Here is a 21,899-nt window from a genome sequence, read left to right as displayed (position 1 = left end):
CTGACCCCGGGCTTACAGGTTTACTTGTCAGTCATTTCTACTGGACTAAAAACTCCTGGTGTCTTGTTTACTCTCCATCTGAATCTTGAGGGGACCTGGTAGACACTTGCTAGTTACTGGAATGAGTTTCTAAAGCAGCAGGCACCAGTGAAGGCTGGTGCTGCATGGTGGGCCTGGCAGTCAGCAGGTGTTGATGGAGGCCTGCAGAGAGGAGAGGAGGGAGCTGCGTAGAGTTGTTGGCAGAACCACATCCAGCCGAGCCCAGCAGGGCGATGCCTGGCAGCTGTGGAGCCCTTGAGACCCCAGCTCCGACCAAGCCAAGGGGACTGATGCTGAGGCTCTCAGGGAAGAGGCTGGGCTCGTCTTCCAGCCAGAGGAGGCCAGCTGCCAGCTGATGGCACCCTCAAGGGGAAGCTGAAGGGGCTGAACCTGGCTCTTCAAAGGGGATAAAGAATTCCTGGACCTGCTGGAGGAGCTAACACGAAACAAACAAACATGCAGATATGAGCTGTGCCTGGTTTTGACAAAGGTGTGGGAACCAGGGGCAGGAAGATGCAGATGGCGGAATGTGGCAGAGGGAAGGGAGGGCACAGGAACCCTGCGCCACCAGAGCATTTAGATATCTGAGCAATGCGAGGTAGTCTGGTTTATCTATTTAGAAAATATTTGTTGAGCACCTACTATGTGCTAGGCACAATGCTAGGTGCTAGGAGTACAGGTGATGAGAAAAATAAGCTGTCCTGTAGCTAAGAAGCTTGTTTTAGTCTCGGGGCTGAGGCCTTTGTCCATCCAGGGTCACAGATAAACTGGAGTCTGTGCATAGCCCGCCCCTGGGCCACACAGCACAACCCATTTACCCCCTTACATGACGGCACTGCAGGCACCTCCATTCCCCCCACCCCACCCCCAAGCTCTCTTTTCTAAAGGGACATGCCATCCTTAGAGGAGAGGGCTGGGGAGAGCTGGGGGCTGGCACTGAAGTGACTCTGACCATGAAGAAACCACTCCATGTGATTCGTGGACCACAGAGGCTCCAGTGCGCGGGGGTCAGGCTGGGTCCTCTCCCTTCCGAAAGGCTGGGAAGAGTGGAGGCTGGGGGAGGCCCCTAGCAGAGAGAGACCCCTGAGGATGGGGGTGCCCATGCCTGGTCAGCATTGCTTCTGAGATGCAGGCCTTCTGCCTGAGGAGACTGGGAGAAGGGGGGACTCCGCCAGCTGCCCCAGATCACGGCCTGAGGCTCACACATGCACAGGAGGCTCAGGGCCGCCCCTGCGCCCGCTCCTCTTTGCATCCTTTCCTCTCTCACTGCTGCTTCTGCGCTCAGCTTGTGACGGCTTTATTGAGCTGTAACTCACACACCATGCAATCCACTCCTTCTCTGTGCTCACTTCTGCTCTGCTCTCATCCAGATTAATCTTAGGGAAAGTGGGGAAGTGTCGGGTATTTTGCATTCTCCACTCCCACTCCTTGGCTTCTTAAGGGCAGCCTGGCAGTCATGACTTTGACATTGAAAGGCAGGAGGGAAGGCCAGCAAGAGCCTCCAGTTTATAAGCCAACGGCTCCTTCCTCGGAGGGAGTGCTGACGGCTCTGCAGCCCCACCCAGGTCTCTGCTGCTGTGCTTAGGGGATGCGGGCCACAGCTGCAGGTGACAGCCTGGAGACCAGCCCAGGAAATACCTCCTAAGACCCAGGAGTGAGGAGCCTTGCTGAGGGTCACCCAAGGAAGTGGCTCCTGGTCCCAGCCCTGCCGTGTCAGGCTGCTGAGCTGACTCAGGTTCACACATCCCTTCTCAATATTCCTCAGGCTTCCTCCAGTGCCCCCACCAGCAACCCTTCCCCCTGGGGTTCTGGCTCCACAGGTCTGAGGTGAGGCCCAGGCATCTTTCAGTGTATGAAGCCCCTGATGATTCCAGTAATAATAACTATGTATTGATTTTGATGTCTTCACTCCTGAGGGCTTGTTGCTGTGTTCCACCTCCAGATCCTCTGACTTCTGGAGTGTGGCCTGAGAATTTGCCTTTCTAACAAGTTCCCAGGCTCTAGGTGAGGGACCACATTTTGAGAACCGTTTGCTAAGAGGCCAGGTATGCTTCTCCCGAAATCACCCAAATCTGAAAGACTAGGACCTCAGTGCCCTCATGCTCAGCTGGGGAATGAGCCCCCTGCAGCCCAGGCTGCCCCCCGGAGCAAGGGAATGAGGACACCTGGGGCAGGGCCAGGGCTTGGCATTTTCTTAAAGCGCGCCAGGCCATTCCCAGGTGCAACCAGGGTTGAGAACATTATCCTGGAGGTCTTTTTTAAAAATACATTTTTATTGATTTTTAGAGAGAAAGGGAGAGGGTGAGAGAGAAACATCCATGGAAGAGAGATACATCAATCAGCTGCCTCCTGCACGCCCCCTACCGGGGATCGAGCCCACAACCTAAGCATGTGCCCTGATGGGGAAATGAATCAGCAGCCTTTTGGTGTATGGGGTGATGGCCGACCAACTGAGCCACACCAGCCAGGGCACCCTGGATATCTTTGAAGGTCAACTGACTTCAAACTATCCCTGACAGTAGAGAGGAAAGCCAGGGAGAGTGGGAGACAAAGGCTATGAGAGCCAGGTTGGGCTGATGAGCCCCAAAGAGCCCGAGCCAGCATGTCATCTTAGCACAGCCCTGAAGCAGGCACTTGCATCCTCCCTCCCGCCTCATCCTAGGAAATTTAGACTTCAGAGCAGGGTCCTGGCCAGCTCAGAGCACAGCTGCAGGGCTGATTGCTGAAGACCCCCCAGGCCAGGAAAGCCTTCTGACCACACACTGGCCTACACTGGGGGCTAGAGCATGGCCCTAAGTGCGATGCTTCAGGAACTGGGGACTCTTGCAGGGTGGGCTGGAGCACAGCTGCTTTCTCTCTCGGCCCATTGCCCAGTGATGGAAGCCCAGGTGTGCTGCGGTCAAATAAAACCAGGGAGTGTCAGATGGGCCTGGAAACTTGGCCTCGGGTGCTCACTTCAGCCAAGGTACCAATCCTTTGCCACTCAAGGCCAAGCTACATGCCACAGGTTACCCATCCAAGACTGGGAAAAGTGACAGGCACAGCTTTCCAATTGTGCACATGGCTGGACCACAGACAAACATTTATCTGAAAGAAAAGCCTTTGAAATTCACTTATCAGCAAAAGTATAAAAAAAACCCCACTGGGATTCAAAGTTCTGTTCACATGTTAAGGGCAGGCTCTGCTTTACCTTGGCTGTTACCTAGTTTAGGCCAAGGTTGGGCAATGAACCTTCGGGCTTCTAAATTGCTCTCTGTGGTCTGGGGTCAGAGACTTGAGTTCTGTTGTCAGTCCCCTGGGGACCTTTTTTCTCCTGCAAGACACTGCCTACTCTGGTAAGTATTCCAGGAGAATGAATATTCATGACTAAATGTTTCCTTATAATTAAAAAAAACACACCTTAAAACTCAGATCAGAGAGAATAAATCCAAGTTATTATCTCAGAGTGTGCCAGGGTCCCCCATTAATAAAGAAAAAAACTTGTGCTTTATGCCCAGAATTTGGAATTCTATTCTTAGAATTTTTAGGCAATAATAAATGCTTAGTGATTTTACTTAATAAATGCCCCCTATGAAGGTGTGTAAATTGCAAAACTTAAAATTGGGGACCCTGGGAGATCCTACTGCCATGGAAACTCAGATTTTTGACGTAGGTACAAGATATTTAGAAAAACGTGTGATAACATTCCTGAAAAGTAAAGAAAATAAGAGATGCCTTCATGGTGCTTGGAGATGTCTGGTCCAAATTCAGGCAGAATCTCCGCGTGTGCCCTTAATCAAATCACTTAACTTTTTGGTTCCCCTTATTTCTTTATTGATATAAAGGAATGAGTGTCCTTTTCTCTGTCCAAGAAGCTCAAATAACATGACACATTCCAAAAGCTTAAGCAAAAGCATGCAATGCCTGAACGCTAACGTTGGGGAGAGTTTAGTAAATGGAATACCGAAAGGATGACACCATTAGCTTGGGTGCCTCCCTGGCCAGAGATGTTTCATGTTTCTCACCATGTGCTCCAGAGTCAGCTTATTTCCCTTATTGTCAGTCATCCTCCCCCCCTAAAACCCCACCCACCACACGACCAGATCCCTGGCTGCTTTTTCGCTGGCTTCTTGGAACCTGGTGACACTGAACAGTCATCCCCATAGATCTGGTTGCCCTTCAGGGTCACGGGAATGAAATTCATGACCCACTTGCAAATCATACCACATATAATGAACTGAATCTCTCATCAAAAGAAAAAAAAAACTTTTATTTTTTTCTATTGCATAAATAATGGTAAATTAGACTCTTTTTTTATACAGATTATATATTTACAGACAGGTTTGGTTAGAGAAAACATCTGGTAAATATGGCAGTCAGTTTTCCTTTATACACTGAGATAACATATTAATAATATATGCTTCATTGGATCAGTACTTTGCATGCCAAGTTAATTTATATTAATATTTACATTTTATATAAAGATTTTCTTTTGACTAGTCTGCTAGTCAAAAGACTCTCTCATCGCTTAACAGCAGGAATCATCAACCAATACTAAATGGGGGGGGAAGAGACAAGAATGAGGTAACGGGAGGATTGGGACCCAGGATTTCAGTCTTTGTGGCCCACTCTGGACATGAGAGTGGCTGAGCTCCAGTTGTCCTGGTGGTAACAGTCCCCAGCTGCACTCCGGTTTGCATCCAGCCATTTACTACTGTGCTTTGAGAAAAAATTCACGTCTCAACTCTGATGCGCCCTAGGATTGCAGTGACTCCCCTGACCCCAGATCATTTGCCAACCCTGCTCCCTGACCAGATTTTCGGGTCTGATTCCCCTCCAAGGGCATTGTCTTTGGTTAGTCCTTGGAGAAATAGCTTCTTCTTGGCTTCAGAATTGGGGAGGAAAAATCAAACCCCGTTAAGAAGCCATTCAAGGACTCCTGCAACCTGATTTCCAGATCAGAAAGAAAGAATATCCTTTGATTTTCCTTGGAGGAAGCTGAGAGACACGGACTTGTGTAAATTTCCACCAGGAGCTGTGAGGGTCCTTTCCTGGCCAATCTAGGTCTTTCCAGGGAAGGAGAGCAATGAAAACAAAGAACAAAAAAGGACAGAAACCTAGGAGGTCATGCTGTCATGGGGCAGAAAGGCTGGAGACTTTGGGGGCTCCTGCAGCCCCTCTCTTCCTGCCCTCTACCCCTCGTCATGCTTCGACCCCATCAACAGCAGGCACCTGTGTACAACGTCACTCACCAGCCAGCTAATGGGCAAGCGCAGACAGCTGGTCGCCCCAGACTGTTCATCTAATTCTTGACAGTCACCAGAGGTCACACGACCCTCTTCCTTCTGCAGTGTCACAAATAACTGCAAACCACAATCACATATACAGGAACTGCTGTTCCAGTGGCCAGAAAACAAGGAAAGAAAGAAATGACCAGAAGTTGTGCTCTTTACTCAGCAGCTTCTTTGGGCTTTCTCAGTCAGAGAAACAAGCATCTTTTCCTGGAATCTGGCTTTGGTTCACCCTACTTCTGCATGTATTCTGATTCATGTCACCTGTGGTAAGGTGATCAAATCCTCTTAATTTTCACACTGGCTGAGCCAGGACTTATCCAGGATGCTCCCTTGAATCAGCAAAACATTAGGAAGTAAATAAAACCTCTTGCACGCAAGATACAACACATTTGATATAAGCCAATTTGCATTGTTTCGCCTATAGACAAGAAATACTTGATTAAAACTGCCTCTTGGCACTTGTGATACAAGAGAAACCATCAGTCTCTAGTGTAATTCATAGGGGATATAAGTTAAGGGCCCTCTCAAGTGTGGGAATTCATTTTGTTTCAGACAAGCAGTCACAATGGGAAGGCTCTTCTGGGTCATCTGGTTTACCTTTCCTCTTGCTTTAGAGATGAGAAACCTGAGGCCAAAGAAGTGAAGTCACTCAATTATCTGGTTGGTGGGTGGCAGGGGCATCTGAGGTCCTGCCTCCTGTGCCCTTCTCAGCTGAAAGTGCTGCCCACACTTCTGGTTTTATGCTCTGCTCCCCTGACTTTAGTTCAACAAGTCTGAGCCCAGACAAAAAGCCCTGGAAGAGGCATTTTGGGCTTGGCAGATGTCAACATCACCCAAGGAGACTCGAGCAACCCTCCTGCTCTTGAAATTCCCAGGGCATGTCATCAGGATCAGGTTGATGGGCCGCAGCCCCGTGGTGGCCCTGTATGTTCCCAAATGCCCTGTATGTTCCCAAAGCAGGCCAGATATACAGGGAGCAAGTTCAGAGACCAGCCTCTGCAGCCCTTGAGAAACTTTCTTTTTTCTCTCTCAGGTCCAGGGATGGAGCAACAACATGCTTGAATTTTGCATTCCCTGGAATATTCCTTCCTAATTATTCTGCTCTTCTACTCCACTGGAAAATTCCAGCCTCTGCATCCTTTCACTTGGACAATAACTTCTAACAATGTCAGGAGCATCTGTTTGAAAGCCAACCCATCACGCTCAGGAAACAAGGTGGGTGAGGGAGGTGCCAGCACGGGGGTTGGGGCGTGCTCAGCAAGCGACCCACGGTAGGGCTCAGGGGTGGGAGGCTGGGCAAGTCTTTTCCAGTTTTAGAGAACTGTTTTGTGGGAATAGCAAAACCTGATTCTTTGTGGCTGTATTTCAAGCCAACTGAATCAAATTAATTTTGCCTTGAAGACTTTTCGAGCATTGTTATAACGTCCCTTGAGACCATAGAAAAAGGACCCCAAACCAACATTAAGTGGGAACCATAGCTGTAAAAATGACAGTGTGCATTAGCAACGAGTGTAGGATACTAAGAGAAGTGCTTGGCTGGTTTGTGTACTTGACCTTACTCCTCCAAATCGAGTGTCTCTGGCAAGGCCACATAACTGAGAACAGTCCCCTGAGTGACTTAGTCAAAGGAAAGATGGAGTGAAGCTGAACAGTTCTGACACTTAAATTGTCATGGACACAGGGTCCGTAAGAGGCAGCCCAAATGCTCCTCTCTTTTGCCATCGCTTTAAATAATTCAGATGGAAACCCCTAGCTGCTGAATAACGTTTCTTTTCTATTTCTGATGGATTTTTTCCCTCCTGGGGGCATCAAGCCATGAGGTGGTGAGGGAGGATGGCTATGGCAAGGCCTCTAGGTTACGGACTTTGAGCCCTGAGAGGTCACTGACCTGCAGTCATTCCATACAGATGTTCTCTAGGGAAGGCAGCTGTGCAGTCCTCCTGGAAACATAACTGGTATGTGCCGAAGTCTAGAAGCTTAAGCTCAGTCCATCTGCATCATCATGGTGTTAGAGAAAAGGGGCATCTCCTTTTTACAGTGGGGTTCAAGGCCTTCTCTATATCGCAGTGGGAGGGGGTGAGAAACATGATCACTAGGGGCCTTTGGGGAAATAGTGCAGTAAAATGAGGCCTCCGGCTGGGAGGAGCAGGGCTCAGCAGCTCCCACAGGGGTGGAGAGCAGGGGCGCAGTAAGTGGAGCAGGGTTCCAGGGCACAGGCCACTGGCCGGGCCAGCCCAGCCAAGGCACCGTGCCGAGCAGCCACACCGCACTCTTCTGGTCATGCCCTCATGTGGTCCCAGGGACGCTCGAGCTACTGGTGAAGAGCAAACGTCTCTTTGACTTATGATCTGAGTCTGGAAGGCATTTGGAATAAAAGATAGATTTCTTCTTCCCAGTTCTTAGATATATCACTTTATGATGCCATGGATGGGAGGTTGGGAGGGGCATTATTACCAAAATGAGCTCTCCATCTTTCATTAGGTCCCTCTGGCTAACTGCGAGAGAGCAGACAAGAGACTCACTAGGAGCCCCGCAAGGCTTTTTACAGCGCGCAATGCCTGACCAGCCAGGGGCACTGACCTCTCTTCCCTTAGGTTGTCAAATAAAAAAATGACAACAGCCAACACAACAACAGCCAGCCATCTGGTGTGAATGAATCAAAATTACGCCTATTTTTTGGTCAGATAGGCAAAAAGTGTATTTTGGGGTGTGCTGCAGAATTTTAGTAATTCATTTATGTGTGCCATGAGATGGAAAAGGTTGAAAATCACTGGAGTAGCCCATTTGTCACGTGAAATCTGGGACAGGAACAGGTGTCAAGAATGAAGACTCGCAGGACACATCTTCTCTGCAAATAAAACACCCAGAATCTTCTGAAACCACTGGACTTGCCCAAGACCACATGCCAAACTCGATTCACTTCAGTTCACATTTCTGGCTCATGGGAGAGCTTCTTAACCAGCAAACAGATGCTTCTGAAGACTGAGCTTAAAATAGGTTTTGCCTCGAGGATGACATTTCTGACTTTTCACCCCATTAAGAGGTCCTTGCTCTGGGCCCTGGGAGGTGGGGAGGGGAAGAGTAGGGAGGATGCCACCTGGCTCACAGGCAGCTCCTTTCTCCTGAGCAAATGGGAGGGCAGGTTCAAACACGAGAGAGGCAGGGAAACCATGAGATCGGTTAAGGGTAATTTCCCCCACCAGCAGGACATGGATGCAGGGAGTGGGGTTGCAATCAGGCGGAACCCAAGTGTTCTTTAAGAAAATGTTCTCTATTTTTGTGCGCCTTGGCAAACTCAGGGTGGAATGCAAGGGTTGCCATGGCAACATCTTTTTTTTTTTTTTAAACAGGTTGGTCACATGGGACCTACACACACATTCTGAAAGTCACTGCTAATAGTTCCCATGCCGGGTCCTGTTTGGGGGCTCTGTCTGCTTCCGGAGTGATGGGTGACAGCTTCTCTGGGGCCAAGGGCATCAGGATCTGTGTCCTTAGTCTCACAGGCAAAACGCCCCTTTGATCATCCCTATGTGGTGTGGGGGGCACCCATTCTTGCAACAAGAATGAGCCAAGCTCAGTTTGCCAGTCACTCAGCAGCCCCAGAATAGACCCCTCTGTCTATTAGCTGGGAGTACAGAGGGAGAGTTGGGTCCTCCTCTCCTTTCCTGCAGAGATGACCTACCACCGGGGCCACAAGGCATAGGGACCAGGACCTTCTAGAATTCATCCATGAGCATCATGACCCCTGTGGCAAGGGTGCTGACGGGCATGGAGCCCTGCAGTAGCACTGGCGTGGACAGGACTGGGGGTGGGGCTGTGGGAAGTCAACATCCTGAGCTGCCTGACAGAGAAGCCCAACTCCCTCGACAGACCATCCAGGCAAAGCAAGTCACCAGGACGACCCTTAGTTCCTGAAGTCTCAGGAAGGCCACTGCTCTGGGTGTCTCCACACGCTGCAGGCCATGGGTGGCACATGGGAGGTTACCATGGAGGAGGTTAACTTCTAGCCATCAAAGAGAGCTCTGTGGCTTCCTTTGTGTCCTCTCTCCCTGGCAACCCCCACAAGGGGTGCACTCCCCTAGATTTTCTCCAGGTGGGATGGCTGGCTTCCCAGTCACTGGGTCACTGGGAGAGGAAAGAAGTCTTCTTTGGGGAAAGATGCTAAGGACTTTGCAAGGAACAGGCTGTTGGTGCCTTCCCAGAACTCTTTTTCATCTCCACCCCTGCATGGTGGCTAGTCTGTCCTCCAACAAAGGCTAACCCTCACCTTCAGGGTCCCCGATCTCCAGGGGGAGGCAGGAGAGCCTGCAGAGCAGCAGCCTTTGGAGAAGTACCCTTTCATAGCCCTCAAGTCCAGCCTCACCTACTGCATTGCCATCCCCTCTCCTGGACATGGTCCTTTAAGAATCGTCCCTGAGGTCTCTACCCAGTCTACTTAGGATCCTGCACCACCTCCCTCCCCAGTACTACATGGTCTAGTGGTTCAGGAGGCCCTTCCCACCCAAGTGCAATTGAGAGAGGGAGGGCCACCTGCTTTGGGCAGGAGCTAATGGTGAAGCTGTCCTATTAGTAAGCTGTGTTTGGACCTGTTCTCGTTCAGGATTCAGATGGGGGGGAGCGTGGTGAGTCAGGGAAGGGGAGAGAGGAGAGGCAGACGGGCAGGGTGTATGTGACAGGGCAGGGCGGGCAGGAGGGGCAGGCAGGCTGGTGCTTTCCTGGTCTGGATGTGCGGGACCCCAGGCATTTTCACAGAGAGACTCTCAAACCAAGGGGCTCTCAAAAGCTTACACCTGCTCCCTCCTCCGTACTATGGCTCAAACCCTAGTTTTTCTTGTGCTCATCACCACGGATATTCTGGGCCTCCCACAGAGGAGAAGTTCCTACAGCTGCCCCAGGCTGTTGCCCGAAGCGCTTGCAGAGGTGAATTGGAAAAAGACCCTAAACTGAGACCTTGGATGCTCCAAGTCTGAGAAGGCAGTAGGGAGAAAGTGGAGAGGAAGGAGGGGCTTGAGGAGGGGTTCAGCAACACACCCCCACCACAAAGCCTGCCTGGCTGCAGGGAGAGAGGACAGACTCTGGCGCCTCAGTACTGGAGGAAAGGGGGAAAGCATGTAGCTTTCGATGCAACAGGAAGAAAGGAGCGAGACTATTCCATCATAGAAGTAAAGACCTGAGCTTGGAAAAGTACAAAGGGAAATCTTCCACTGCAAGGTTGTTGGCTAATCAGGCTATGAAGGCTTGAATTAACAGTGGTGGCTGATACGACATCGAGGGAACGTCAGGAAATTACAGACTTGAAATGGTGTTGATTGAAAACAGACTACTGGATTCAGTTTCCTTCCCCAACGGACACCTTCTGCAGGCAGGAGTCCATGACCTGTCCTGTTGGCTAAGCTTAGGAACATCTTTTTGTTTTTTCTCATGGCCGGGAGTCAGTTGCAGGATCTGAATGCCTGAAGGTGTTCTATAAAATACTGTAGCTGGATCTTTCCACTCTGAAATGCTGGGGAAGACTAACTTACAAAGCAAATCGTCAGATGAGGAAAAGGTAAGATGCACAAGGACCTTAACTCACAGAGGTCTTCGGGCAGGGAGATGTGTGCGGGGTCCATCGCTGCGGATGACGTGGTTTGGGCTGCAACACCTCCTCACCACCAGTCTCAGTCCCCTGTCCCCCAAACTACCTCTCCCATTCCAGAGAGGCAGGGAGCGTCGGAGGACAAGCTTATACGAGGAGTAGGCAATTAGGGAAGGATAAGCCAAATATATACGTCTATCTACGTGCCTGTTATTATAGAGATGCCCACGATTATGCTTCTTTTTTCTTTAATGGCAGCACAGGCAGCAAAGCTGGGAGGAAGGCTCTCTGCACATTCCAAAATGCTGGTGCGTGATGGGCTCTAGGAACAGAAAGCCAGGTGCAGATGGAAACCGAGAACTCCCCAACTCTGCCAACTAGAGTCCTATAGAAAAGGCTGTAGGAATGGAAGCATGGGAGCAGCTGCAGGCTGCCAGGTCCTGCACCCCATCCGACGGCTTTCCCCTCACGCCTTGGGGGGCTCCACTAGGTAGAGGAAGAAAGCCAGGGCCAAGCGGAGAGCCCCCTATTCTGCAGCAACTCCGAAGTCATCCTTTGGGTTGCCCTGCGGGTGGGGGGGTGTCTCCAGTTGACCCCTGGGTTTAAAGAATGTGGTGGGGAGGTGACTGCGTGTTCACGCCTCTCCCTTGCTCTCTTACACCGTCCGTCTGGAGGGCCATTGGAATCCGAGATGACAATGAAGTTTCTCTTCGGAGCTCCTGCAGGTGGTTGAAGCAATCATTCGGAACTCCTGGCTATTTTATTGCATTAGGAAACAAAACCATTAAAGCATTTAAGACAGCCCTTTTGTGTCCCTGCCAAGGAGATGAAGTGGACTTGCAACACGGGTTGCACTGCAACCTTGGGTTCTTCGCTGAACTGTGCCACGTCTGCAACGTCCAAATCTGCTTTTGAGGAGGAGAGTGCCCGCAGGGCGTGCGCATGCACTGAGAGCTGGGGCCGGCTGCCGGCGGGCTGCTACTCCATGCCGCTGCGCAGGATCTGGTTGGCGGCGATCAGCATGACGCTTATGATGAAGGCCATGGCGAAGGCGCAGATGAGGCTCTTGCGGACGCAGGTCTGTCTGTTCTGCTTCTGGGAATGCACTGGGGGTGGGGGAGGAGGGGGAAGGGGAGAGAAGACAGAAATGACACCGTGAGACAGGCGCACCTCTTTCTCCACGAGCCCAGGGCCCAGCCCGTAGGATGCAGACTTGGTGAAACCAAGTCCACACGCACTTCTGGGACCCCTCTCCGAGGAGACTGAACATCACATCTTCTGGCATATGGTCTGAAACGGTGAGACGTCTACAATGTGATGTTCGGAGTAAGGTATAAACGTCAGAGAGAATAGTTACAGTGACTTTCTACGTGAGGAAATAATGGAACATTTCAGAGCAAGTTTCACCAAAGGCATCATCCTGGCACTGCTGTGTCCATGCCTGAAGGATGTGGCGGTTTCTGCCACATCCCAGGCAGCTGGTAACAGGTAGAGTAAGGTCCCTACATTTCCGTCCTGGGCTGGAAGCAACTTACCTTCCCCAGACTTGTTCTTGGGTGGCCGCTGGTGCAAATGACTCTAAGCAACTCCTGGCATTATTGCAGATAGATGTGCCTGCCAGTGATTCTAGAGAGGGGTCCCTGGGTAAGCGGCACGCATCTGCATCACATGGAGCTTATTAAAATGCAGAACTTCAGGCGGGGCCCCACCCCAAATCTACTGAATCAGAGACTCTGGCAGTGGGGCAGGTGATTGAGAGTTAACTGGGTGATCCTGGTGCCTGCTGATGTCTGAAAAATGGGGACCACAGACGCAGGAAAGCACATGTCCCCAGATCCCGTGGCCCCAGGGGCCTGACCCTGGGTCCTGAGGTTGTGTATTCCTTATACTTTCATTGGGCCAGGTCTTGTACCACCATTTTTATAAGGCCTATGAGACACCATTAGTGGGTCTCAATCCCAAGGCATTAATTAGTGGGTTACTAATGTGGACCAGAAACAAGGAAATGGAAATAACAAGAAAGAAGTTTTGATAACATGTGCTGAGAAAGCACAAGTCTCTTTTCCACGCATTGCTTCCAGGCCGTATTTCTTTCTCTTTCTCTTTTGTCTACACCCTCTCCTCTCCTGGTCCCAGCCCTGCAGTGATCTTTGCACACAGTTTACCACTTAGGTCGTGGAAGAAATCTGTGCCCTGGAGGCAGCCTGGAGGCTCCCTACACCAGAACTTCTCACTGGACCAGCAGCCTTGGCACCACCTGGGAGTTTGATATAAATGCAGATTCTTAGGCACCACTGCAGAATTACTGAATCAAAACCTCCAGGGTTGGAGGCCAGGAATGTGTTTTTTAATAAGCTCTCCAGGTGATTAGGGAATCACTGGGGCTCACCCCCAGAGTTTTCAATTCAGTATGTCTGGGTACAGCCAAAAAATCTGAGTTTGAGTTGCTGGGGACAGGAGGTGTGTGTGTGTCAGGAACATTGGGGTGAGGAGTATTGGGGAAGACGGTTCTCCACATTCAGATGTTAAGAAACCCAATGCCAGCCCAGAACACTTTCAGGTAACCTTCCATTCGAAAAAGGGGTCCTTCTGCTAGACATGACTTTAAAGAGTCTTGAAAAGTATTCAATTTCAAGTACCTCTTTCCCTTGACATCCAATGGCTCCTCTAGTCCCTGGAAATAACAGGGAAGCAGTAAGAGTCTGGTGATGTGTCGAAAGGCAAATGGAGCTTTCCCTGAGAGAAGGGATCTCAGAGGCTTGTCAAGGGGCCTCTAAAAATTACATCAATCGGGGAGTTTCTCCAGCAGCCACACTTCACAGAGACACAGTGCCCAGGCCCAGCTCTCAGCTCCAGTACTTGTTGGTTAGTTCCGCCATCATCTCTTGTTATCTTTAATTCTTATTATCTTTTATCTTTTATCTTGTTACCTTTAATTCTCTGGATCCACTGGGCTTCTGCCTCCCTTGGGTGATTGAAAGTCTTTTTGATTCAGTTCTTTATTTGCTGATCATGTCTGGGTTTTAGAATCTTAAAGATTCTTAGCAGAAGGAGGAAAATTCTCTTGTGCAGGGCTGGGTCTCCCCCGCTCCCCAGGATGGGCAAATGTGAAAGATGCCAGCCCTCAGGAAGGGAAAAGGGGTGGCGTCTGAGAAGGAAAGCACTAAAGCAGAAAGAAAATGGGGTGTGGAAGTAGCGTATCACACACTTTCTGAGGACTGGCTAATTTATTCCGAGCAGCTCCTCAGCATAAAAATGCTTCTGCAGGCAGTCAGCTACCTTTCCATCCTGAGGGCTACTAAGGGCTTAAGGGAAAGAACAGTTGTGTGATTGGGCCGAGGGAGAAAGTTTTAGCTGAAGGCCTTCTTTGTGAAGGTGACTCAGAAAATAGGGTTACAGGCAACAGGAGTATCTCCCAGGACACAGGCTGCACTTTGATCTAAAAACCCTTGGGTAGTAGGAGGGGAGAGATGAGGAAGGAGAGGCCAGGAGATCGATAGTTTGTACATGAGGCCAAGCAAATCTGAGCCCAGACCAGAGTCCTGCAAGCAGAATGGAGCTTCCAGCTCATTCCCCAGTAGCTCTGAAACAGGTCATCGTTTGTCCGCGAATCAGGCTCTGTGCCTTGATGAGAATCCTTTTATGTCCAGTTCTGCCATCAGCAGAGTGAAGAAGTGAGGACTTCAGAGCCAGACCAAATGTGAACCATGATTATCTCACATCCTAGTTGTGTGGCTTCGGGCAAGCTAATTTCCCTGGGCCTCACTTTCCTCATCTCTAAAATGGGGGTAATAAGACCTATTTGTTGTGAAGATGAAGGATATATGAAGGTACTGCCGTATTGTTTGTGCCCAAGGAATGTGAATCCCCTTTCGTAACTTTTTTCAGGACTCCCCTTTATGTATTGAGCTCCCCCCATACGAGCTAGGTACGAGTTACGTGCTTTGTATACGTCATCGCAGAATTGCAGTGTGGCAGTCCTTCATGAGCTGGGTGTGGGGTCGCATTTAATAGGTGAGGGACCTGAAACTCCAAGAAGTGGAGTTAAAGGTCATTTGGCACATGGTTGAGGTGGGATTTGAGCCCAGATTTAATTTAACATCCAGGTTCAAAATTTCTGCACAAACTCTCTCTTTTGAATCTTCTGCTTGGCAGGACAAAGTTCAGCAATAGAAAGAGAGCCAAAGAAAAAGCACTTGAACACTTGGTGTGATTGGCAGAGTATTACCTGGCACTAATTAATGTGTTTGTTGATAATAATTGAAGGCTTGTCTTTGGCTACCACATATTTGCCTTGCACTATATTTTTGCATATTTATTTATTCTCGGTGTCTATGCTTTGTTTCCCCAACAAGACTATAGGTCAGCCTGGGATGAACTCTGAGTTGAGATAGAGTTTCTTCTCCTAATTGCCACTTAGGAGCAGGCTTGGGCTTCCTGAGCCCCCATTTCTCTCCCTGTAAAGGAGCTAATGATAGCTCTTCTTCTTATCTCAAAAATTCTTTCAAAGATCAATGAGCTAATAAAAAAGCGAAAGTCCAACCCTGAATTATAAGAGAAAATGCAAAGTTTCCTTCCTGTATCCCTGCAGGGTAGGAGGAAAGGCCTGCTTGTTTTCCTCCTGTTCCCTGCAGCCTCAGCACAGCGCTGAGGATACAGCAGAGGACCCCAAACCTCTGCTTTGGTCCCTTCCCTCATTAATTCATCCCGCACTGCGGCTAGACTCACCTTGCTAGAGCGGTGCTTTGGTATGTATGCATCAGCACTCCCTGCAACCCTCCCTGAAAGGCTCCCCCCTCACTGGGAGAAGCATGTTCCTTTCCATCCAGCTCCTAAGCTTAGTGGGTAGGAGCACAGGTCACCTCCTGTCCATCCCCCACCTCTACCCCTAGACCACTGCACCACCCCTCCCCCAGCAACCTCTGTCTCAGCCAAGCAGGTCTCTGGCTGTTTTTTATAGGAAACTCTGTGACACTGTTCACACTGTTCCCTCTGCTAGGGGTGTCCCTGTCCTTCCCTCTCATTGCTTCTGGGCCTAAACCAAACTTTATATTCCCAGGAGGCTTCTCCTGGACATGCTGCTCCCAAAGAGCCCAATCTTTTAATTTTTTAAATGGTCTAGCTGTTAATATTTATTTATTTTGAATTGAGATAGAATTCACATACCATAAAATTTGCCCTTTTAGAGTGTACCATTCAGTGGCATTTAGTATATTCATAAGGCTGTGAAACCATCACCACTACCTAATTCCAGAACATATTCATCACCCTATAAAGAAACCTCATTCACATTAGAAGTCAATCCTCCTTCTCCCTTCTCCCTAGCCACTGGCCAACACGAATCTATTCTCTGCCTCTATGGACTTGCTTATTCTTGGCATTACATATAAAGGGAACCATACAATATGTAGCCTTTTGTGTCTGACTTCTTTCACTTAGCATAATCTTTTCTAGGTTCACCCATGTCGTACCACTTCATTCTTTTTTATGGGTGAATAATATTCCACTGAATGGACATACCTCATTTGTTTATCCATCACCAGTTGGCCATTTGGGTTGTTTCTATTTTTTTTCTCCCTACTATTATGAATAGTGTTACTGTGAACATTTGTGTACAAGTTTTTGTGTGGACATATTTTCAGTTCTCTTGGATCCTAATCTGGCTGTCAAATTGCTGGGTCATATGATAACTCTACGTTTAACTTTTTAAAATTGATTTGATTTTTAGAGAAAGGAAGGGAGAGGGAGAAAGAAAGAAACATTGATAAGAGAGAAACATCGATTGGCTGCCTTCCGCAGGCCCCCTACCAGGGATCCAGCCCACAACCTGGGCATGTGTCCTGGCCAGGAATTGAACCAGCAGCCCTTCAGTGCACAGGAAGATGCCCAACCAACTGAGCAACACTGGCCAGGGCATCTATATTTAACTTTTTGGGGAAATTGTTCCTTTTTGGATCTTATGAACACTGAAAATGGAAATGATGCTGGTGATCTTTTCTATGTCTACCTTTCCAGAAGGTCTTGAGATCTCTTCCTAGCATAGTACTTGATACAGAAGGAGCCCAGAAAGTACTTGGGGATGAAATGTAAGTTGGGGGAGTTGACACAGGAGGACATAGAAGTGGGGTTTCCTGTTTTCTTGGAAGCTTGTTAGGAAGCCCCAAACACTGACAGACTTGTGGCTGCTGTGGCAAGGCCTGGTATCTGAGCTCCAGGACAGACTGCTCTTTCCCCTTGTCCAAGAGCTCTTGAATTTTCTCCTGGAGACAGAAGTCGACACAGATTTTGCCCCTGACCAGCTGGGAGACACTGGGTATAACGAGTTCTTAATCCCTTGGCTTCAATATATGTTTGGAAATGGGGCTGCATGTCTTCAGAGGCAATGGCTCCCAAATGAAACAAGTAGAATCATTACACTTTTGATTAATGGCCCCAACATAGACCTACGTAAGTGACATTTCTGGCAGGGAATTGGGGGCTCAGGAAGGTTAAAACAACACAAAACCCAGCACAGGTGATTCTCATAATAAGCCAGAGCTACCAGGTCTGGGAGCTGTTATTGCTCTGTGATCCTTCCAGGTCTAACACTTTCTAGAAGAGTCTGTAAAACTGGATATTTCCATGGTCTAAAGTGGGACTAATTAAGGGCTTTTGAAGAGATTTTTCTATATATCAGTGATATCAGAAACCCAAGTAAGACCTGAAGGTGAGAGTAGAGGCCACAGCCTTGAAGGTAACAGGAGTGAGGCTGGTGTGTTTTATGATGCTTTTATTAAGAGAAAGAGGGGCCAACTCTAGCAGTGGATGGGAGCTGGTCCCTTCACTACAAGGTCATATTGGGTTTCTCGTGGCTGGCTTTGAGGGTCCCGCTACGGACCCTTGGTGCAGTAGCCAGGCGTTGCTGTGGCCTTTCCAGAAGTCCTTCCCCTTCTTGTAACAAAATCTATCTTTTTGTTTTGGGGATCTGTACCTCGCCACCTAGTGGACATCATCTAGGGCATCATCTTTCCCAATGTAACAAAGGAGACTGGCCAGGCAGAGTATCCCAAACTCTTGGCATGGTCCAGCAGCAGGCACACAAGCCAAGCAGGTTTGATTGGACCCCCTTCTTGGAATAGAGGTGAACATTGAGAGAGAGAATCCTCTCACCTCAGGGAGGGAGAGTCTTCCCAAGAATGAGGCCCACAGACAGGAGAGAGAGAGAGAGAGAGCGAGCAAGGTGGGAGTGGGGAGACTGCTGCTTCAGCATTTTGGGTCCAGGCCAGCCAAGTTCATCCCTTTGACTTATATTATTGGAGCAAGTCCTTTTTAGTGTAAGGGAGTCTGGGTTGAGTGTCTGTAACTTGAAGCCCAAAGAGTGTTGACCAATACTCCTGGTAACTTGGTGAAGCCAAGGACTTGACTTTAGGAATGAAGATGGTGTCAAGAGGATGGTTCAAGCCCTGTAAATCTGTCCCCTGCCCCATCCTTCACAGATACGGAGTTCCAGCAGTATGTGCTCCAAAGTGTCTCCAGGTGAAAAAAACAACACCCAGAAGAGAACCAGGGCTAGGGACTGGCTAGTTTTTGTTTTTTAGTTAGTTAGTTAGTTAGTTTGCTTGCTGTTTGTTTTTAGTGCTTACTAATATGTTAAGCTTTGTGCTAAATATTCCCATGTGTAGCCTCATTTACTCCTCATAACAACCACAGGTTGTTATGTTCCCATTTTGGGAATCATTATATGATTCCCATTTTGCAGATGAAGAAAATTAGGCTTTTAATATTTACTTTATTACCTTACTCAATGACCTACTAGGTGGTGAGGTAGGATTTTAAGCCAACCCTGTCCAGAGTGCACAGCTGGAACTCTTAACCATCATGAAGATTTACCAAAAACGGCTCTCTGGGTCTCTATCTGGGGTCCTAGAGTCTCAGCATTCCTCACTCGTGGCTCCAGAAAACTTTCTTACAGGTTTGCTGTGAAGGATCTCCAGGTAGAAGAAAAATCCTTTTGTTCTGAAGCCCCAATTTTCTTTGAAAACTGTCTCACTGCCCGCCACAGCCCTCAGCCACACCTTAACCTCCTTCACCCACACAAGGAGAACAGGTTTTATTTCAGGAGAGTCACAGCACCGGGAGAGCTGGGAGCAGATGGTGCAGATGACACGTCATGCCCTTTTCACTTGGATGCTCATGAAATGCCCACTGTGCATGACCAGGTGCTGAGCCAGGTCTCCCCATCCAGGTGAGCATTTGACACCCAGACAGGAACATTGCCACTTCAGCAGGATGGCTGAGCTGGAGACCTTGAATTTGGCCGTGAATTCTTTCTGACCTTCCACTGAGCCTAGAAGATTGTGAATCTAGGTATGACTGTTGTCCAGTCTTTGCATTGGACAGGTAAGGAAAATAAGGCTCGGAGAGTTTTAAAATAAGTTACCCACTGTCACACAGGTAGTCTACACGGGGCGGGGAATAGGCCCCACATGTCTACACAGAGATCCTCTGGGCTACTTGGCCTGTGTCGCCTCCTTTGCCAGCACTCCCCTTGTCCTCACACTGCAGCACTGAATGGTGCAGAGCAGCTCTGCTGTCTTTCCCAGAAACTCCTTATTCCCCAGTTGCTGGTCTTTACTTCCCTCTCCTGTGCGTGTTCTCAGAATGTCTAGAAAAATCTGACAGCTGGTGTTCCATTTAGGGACAACACTTGAGTGGGGGGAGCGGTGTCTTGAAAGGGCTCACACACAGATCTTGTTGCGCTTCTACTCAGCTTCCAAATATAATATGACTTCACTGGTGATGAAATGAAAAACTAGAAAGGTTGATGAAGCTCTGTCCAGTAAGGAGCCTTTGTAACACCTGTGCCCTAGGAAATGGCCCTGACAATGAAGGGGCCAGGCAGGACTTTGTCAGGTAGACCTGGGTTCAAATCCTGACTTGCTATTTGACTTTGGATAAATGAGTCCACTGTGCCGAGCCTCAGTTTCCTCATCTGTACCACAGGGGCTACAGAGCTTCTCTCTCAGACTGCGCTGATAGGTCAGTGGGATGTGTTAACAGGTGACCAGCCCTTGCCGGCATGCTGAGCAGTTCCCTTCTATCCCATTCCTCCTGGACTGTGTCATTAGGGATTAAGCAGTAAACAGTGGAAGCAAGCACTACCAAGCTTAGTATATAGTTTAAGTTGTCATAGGAACCCTTACTAAGGATCAGTGACAGGCAAATAAATGATTCAATCATGTGATCACTCAATTAAACATGTCAGTGACTCAAACCAAATAATAAAATACGAATTTGTCTCTCAGTGTCACTGAGCTTATGTTCTCAAAAAATAAAAGGTCTGGTGATCACAGGTGGCTGAACTGAAACAAAACCACCTCAAAACTCTCTTATGTAGCGGGGACGGGGAGTGGACATCATGGGTAGTCACATACTCATGTATCTAACCCGTTTTGGTGGGTGCAGACCTATTTATTTTTCCAAATAATTATAACACAAATGTTGCCAAGTAACCACCTAGGTGGATCAAGCATAAGTTACCTTAATAAGGACATTCAAAAAGATCTGAGGGATTGGGATTGCCTGCAAATCCTACTTGTAGCCAAATATTCTCATGGGATTATTCTCATATAGACTACTAATTGTGGATGGCAGAGAGCCCCTAAATTCAGTAGGGTTAATGACCTCATGCCCAAAGCACCCAGCACAGTGGGTGGCACCTCTTCAAGGGCCTGACTCAACGTGAATGACTCCACTCCGGAAGCCAGGTGTGAATGCCAGAAAGGGCCACTTCCCAACCCCTGAGTTAGACTTTTAGTCTCTTCCCTGAACTTCATGCAGGCTTCTGTAGATGACTTATTTTGGGGTTCCAGGAAAACGAGTTCTACACATCATATGAGCCCCCAGTTCAGAGTTTCCTGAAGCCAACAAAGCTTTCCTTAGGTGTATCTCGGAATGCCATCCCATTTCCTCTTGTCCATCCCTTTAACTGACTTCATGGCACACAGGTGGCCCAAGGATGCATTTTCAAGCCGTTTCCACGGTGCTGAATCCCAACTGTGACTCCAGCTTTGCTGACCTCAAAGCCATGGGATGTGGGCTTTATTTAAATTCTCTCTCTGCCACAGAACGTCTGTTTCATGGACCCCCCTCCTCCTTCCTTGCTCACAGAAAAATGTGCCCCTTTCCCTTTAGAGACAAAGACCTCCTGCACCTTCAGGTTTTTGTTCCTCATTGATTCCTTGCTCTGACACCAAATTTCCAGGATTTCCAATGCCCGTGGATCGCGGGCTCTCCAGGTGAGCTAATCAGCACGTAGGTGTGTGCTTGCTGCAGGGGAAAGGGCCTCCTGGGTGGGGAGCAGCAAGAGCCGAGGGGCCTGACTAGGGCTCTGGAGTCTGGAGGGACTGTCCTGACCGCTTCCTTCCCTCTCACCGGTCAGTGTGTTATGAGGAAGAGTAGATTTGAGGAGAAAAGCACACCCTCACTTGAAGGAAGAAACCACCTTGTGCCTTCAGATTCCGATGCTAGATTTACTAAGACTGGGCATGGTGGAAGCTGATCGGTGGGTGAGGGATTGGAGATGCTGGCAAAGGAGTGGCTGCAGTGGCTGGACAGGGCATGCTGCCTGGGCCGGGGCAAGAAAGGACAGCAAGGAGTTGACAGCTTGGGGAAGGGGAGGGCCCAAAGGGCTGGGAAGAAGGTGAGATTTAGAAGGTGTGAGTGACGCAACTGTGCCGTCAGATGGCGCTGAGAGCAGGGAGAGGTTCAAAACGCCAGCAGGGCCCTGTTGTGGGCACAGGCGTGCAAGAAAGATGGAAAGGAGGAGGTCAAGGTCAGCCACAGGGTCTTAAATGGACTTGTTCAGTCCTAGGGCACCAGGGGTGAACTCAGTCCCTGGGCATCATCTCTTCCTAGACACCCTTGCCCACAACACAATCAGGAAGGCCCTTTCCTGAACATAGAGAAATGGGCATTAAGTATATGCACCTGTGACTTCAATCATGCCTGAGACTGAAAAAACTTAAACC

At 49.0% G+C, this 21,899-nt stretch overlaps 1 protein-coding gene across 1 annotated transcript in view; it reads right to left on the bottom strand.

Annotated features, from left to right (window-relative positions):
* Positions 1-4,268: 4,268 nt before the first annotated feature.
* Positions 4,269-21,899, bottom strand: part of CALN1 (calneuron 1) — a 330,546-nt gene continuing 312,915 nt past the window's right edge. Inside the window, exon 6 of the mRNA XM_081131483.1 lies at positions 4,269-11,996. Coding sequence (XP_080987609.1) covers positions 11,869-11,996 — 128 coding nt within the window. The 3' untranslated portion in view covers positions 4,269-11,868. The remainder of the gene's footprint in view (positions 11,997-21,899) is intronic.

Source organism: Miniopterus schreibersii, assembly GCF_964146895.1.
Source record: "Miniopterus schreibersii genome assembly, chromosome: 3".
In the NCBI taxonomy this organism is placed as follows: Eukaryota; Metazoa; Chordata; class Mammalia; order Chiroptera; family Miniopteridae; genus Miniopterus; species Miniopterus schreibersii.
Note: the sequence above shows the minus strand (reverse complement) of the source record. Positions and strands in the feature narration are given on the sequence as shown.